The 2,123-nt window shown below is 44.0% G+C and overlaps 1 protein-coding gene across 1 annotated transcript; it reads right to left on the reverse strand.

The window, feature by feature from the left end:
• Nucleotides 1-815: 815 nt before the first annotated feature.
• LOC308304202 (gap junction beta-1 protein-like) lies at nt 816-1,864 on the reverse strand (the record flags this gene model as incomplete). Its single annotated transcript, XM_080748764.1, has 2 exons — nt 816-1,546; nt 1,837-1,864. 2 exons carry the CDS (start codon nt 1,862-1,864, stop codon nt 816-818), a joined length of 759 nt encoding a protein of 252 aa, XP_080604890.1.
• Nucleotides 1,865-2,123: the final 259 nt, after the last annotated feature.

The raw sequence follows: 2,123 nt of genomic DNA on the forward strand, positions 1-2,123 counted from the left end.
CATAAATAACTAATTGCATGTAAAGAGAACAACTGTCATAATTAAAAATGTCTTACAATACTGGTTATCAGAAACAATAGTGAGCCTTGTGCTGGGCCTAGATGTTGCTTCAGACATGGTAATGATAAATAATTATTTTAAAGACCAAGCACTAACACTATTTAAATATGAAATACAATACAAGTAATATGTGCTAAAAATAATAATAAATGAAAATAAAAATGTGTCCCCTTTCGTTGTTATTGGGGCATCAAACAAGTACATTTTGGACATACCTGGTTCTCTGCATTGAAACTATTAGGAACAGCAGCAGCAATTGGGTTCCATTCCGGACACTTTGACACTTGACTTAGCCAGGAGGAGCTGGGGATCGAACCTGGAACCCAAGTCGCTCTACCTCCTGAGCCACTGCCGCCAGAACTGATTGATGTTTATACACTACACCAAAATAACACGAAAGTCTGTATCTGAAGTGTGATTACAGCACTTCATTTACAGATTTACCGTATACTCTCACCACCATTCACATCGTGCATGTTAACGATTCCGAATGTGTGTAAAAAAAAAAGGGGGAAGAAAATACTGTGGCCAGTTCAATATTGAGTTGAATCCAGTGATTTCACTTTCTATGTTTGAGTGCTGATCATATGAATGTTCAATTTATCAAGTGGTTATTCAATGGCAATACTTTTTATATTATTCGTAAAATCTACATTTCCCCCATGATAAAGTTACCTGGATGGATGTACAGTAATTCCATTACTCTTAGGTGGCACTTTCATGTCCATTAGTGCCAGTACTGAGTCACACGTTTGTTAGTAAGAGCAGAGTTTTTGGGAGATCCAAGCCCCCATGGTTGAATCTTTGTACCTGTGCCTGCCAACAGCCTTCAGAACCAAGAAGACCACTTCTGCAATATTGAGCACAATACAGACACCTGAAACAGCCAGCATGAACACAGTGAAGACGGTCTTTTCTGTAGGCCTCGATACGAAGCAGTCCACAGTGTTCGGGCAGGGGTACGAGTCACACTTCACCAGCCGGATCATCTTGTAGCCGGGGTAGATCATATAAAACAGATACATGAAGGTGACTTCAAAGAGGATGCGAAAGAACAGGCTGATGACGTACGTCCACCAGAGAGCGCCTGTGATTTTCATCTTCTGAGTCTTAATCTGCTCCAGCTCTTTGGGACTGGCGCGTCCAGACAGTTTATGGAGCTTCTTTTCGATGTGGCGGCGGTGGGCCACGTGCATTGCCACCAGCAGGGCTGGGGTGGACACCAGGATCAGCTGGAGTGCCCACAGGCGGATGTGGGAGATAGGGAAGAAGTGGTCGTAGCAGACGCTGTTGCAGCCAGGCTGCTGGGTGTTGCAGGTGAAGCCAGACTTCTCGTCGCCCCACACGCTCTCTGCCGCCACCACGAGAACCAGGATACGGAAAATGAAGAGGACAGACAGCCAGATGCGACCTATGCCCGTAGAGTGTCTGTTTACACCACTTATGACGGCATAAAACGATGCCCAGTTCATCTTCGGTTCTGGGTCTGAAAGACAAAGACATGACAACGGGTCACATTGTGTTGAACAAATTTTGCATTTAAAATCAACATGATATTATCTAATTATCACTTTGCAATGATATATTCCTTGCCTATAGGGAAGATGCACCTTTACATCAAACCCAACATGAGCTGAAGACTTCCCAGTCAGAATCAATTTATAGCTTGCGGGAAATAATTTTCCAAAAAGTGTGAACTCCTTTGTGCTAGTCATCATTTCCCATGGTCCCAAACATGGCTTGCCATTCCGCTAGAAATGTAGTTGGAGTTGTTACCAGGCTCAATGGGTGGTGTAAGAGGCATAGGTGGCACCCAGGGTGGAGGTCAACGTGTGCCCACTGGTTTAGCATGGATATGAATCCAGAGGAGAAGCACATCTCTCTGTGCCCTCTCGGGTTGGCGGGCAGACTATGATCTGGCATAATGCGTCATGTGACCTGCTGTCACCAGTAGCAGGATGGGAGCATGAAATTAATTTTGACATCAGCAGCAACCTTTGTAGTCTCTTCTATAATTTATCTCCATTGTTTGGCCATTGTCATTCAGAATGTGAGATGATTCT

Source organism: Nannobrachium achirus, assembly GCF_963921795.1.
Source record: "Nannobrachium achirus genome assembly, chromosome: 19".
Lineage (NCBI taxonomy): Eukaryota > Metazoa > Chordata > Actinopteri > Myctophiformes > Myctophidae > Nannobrachium > Nannobrachium achirus.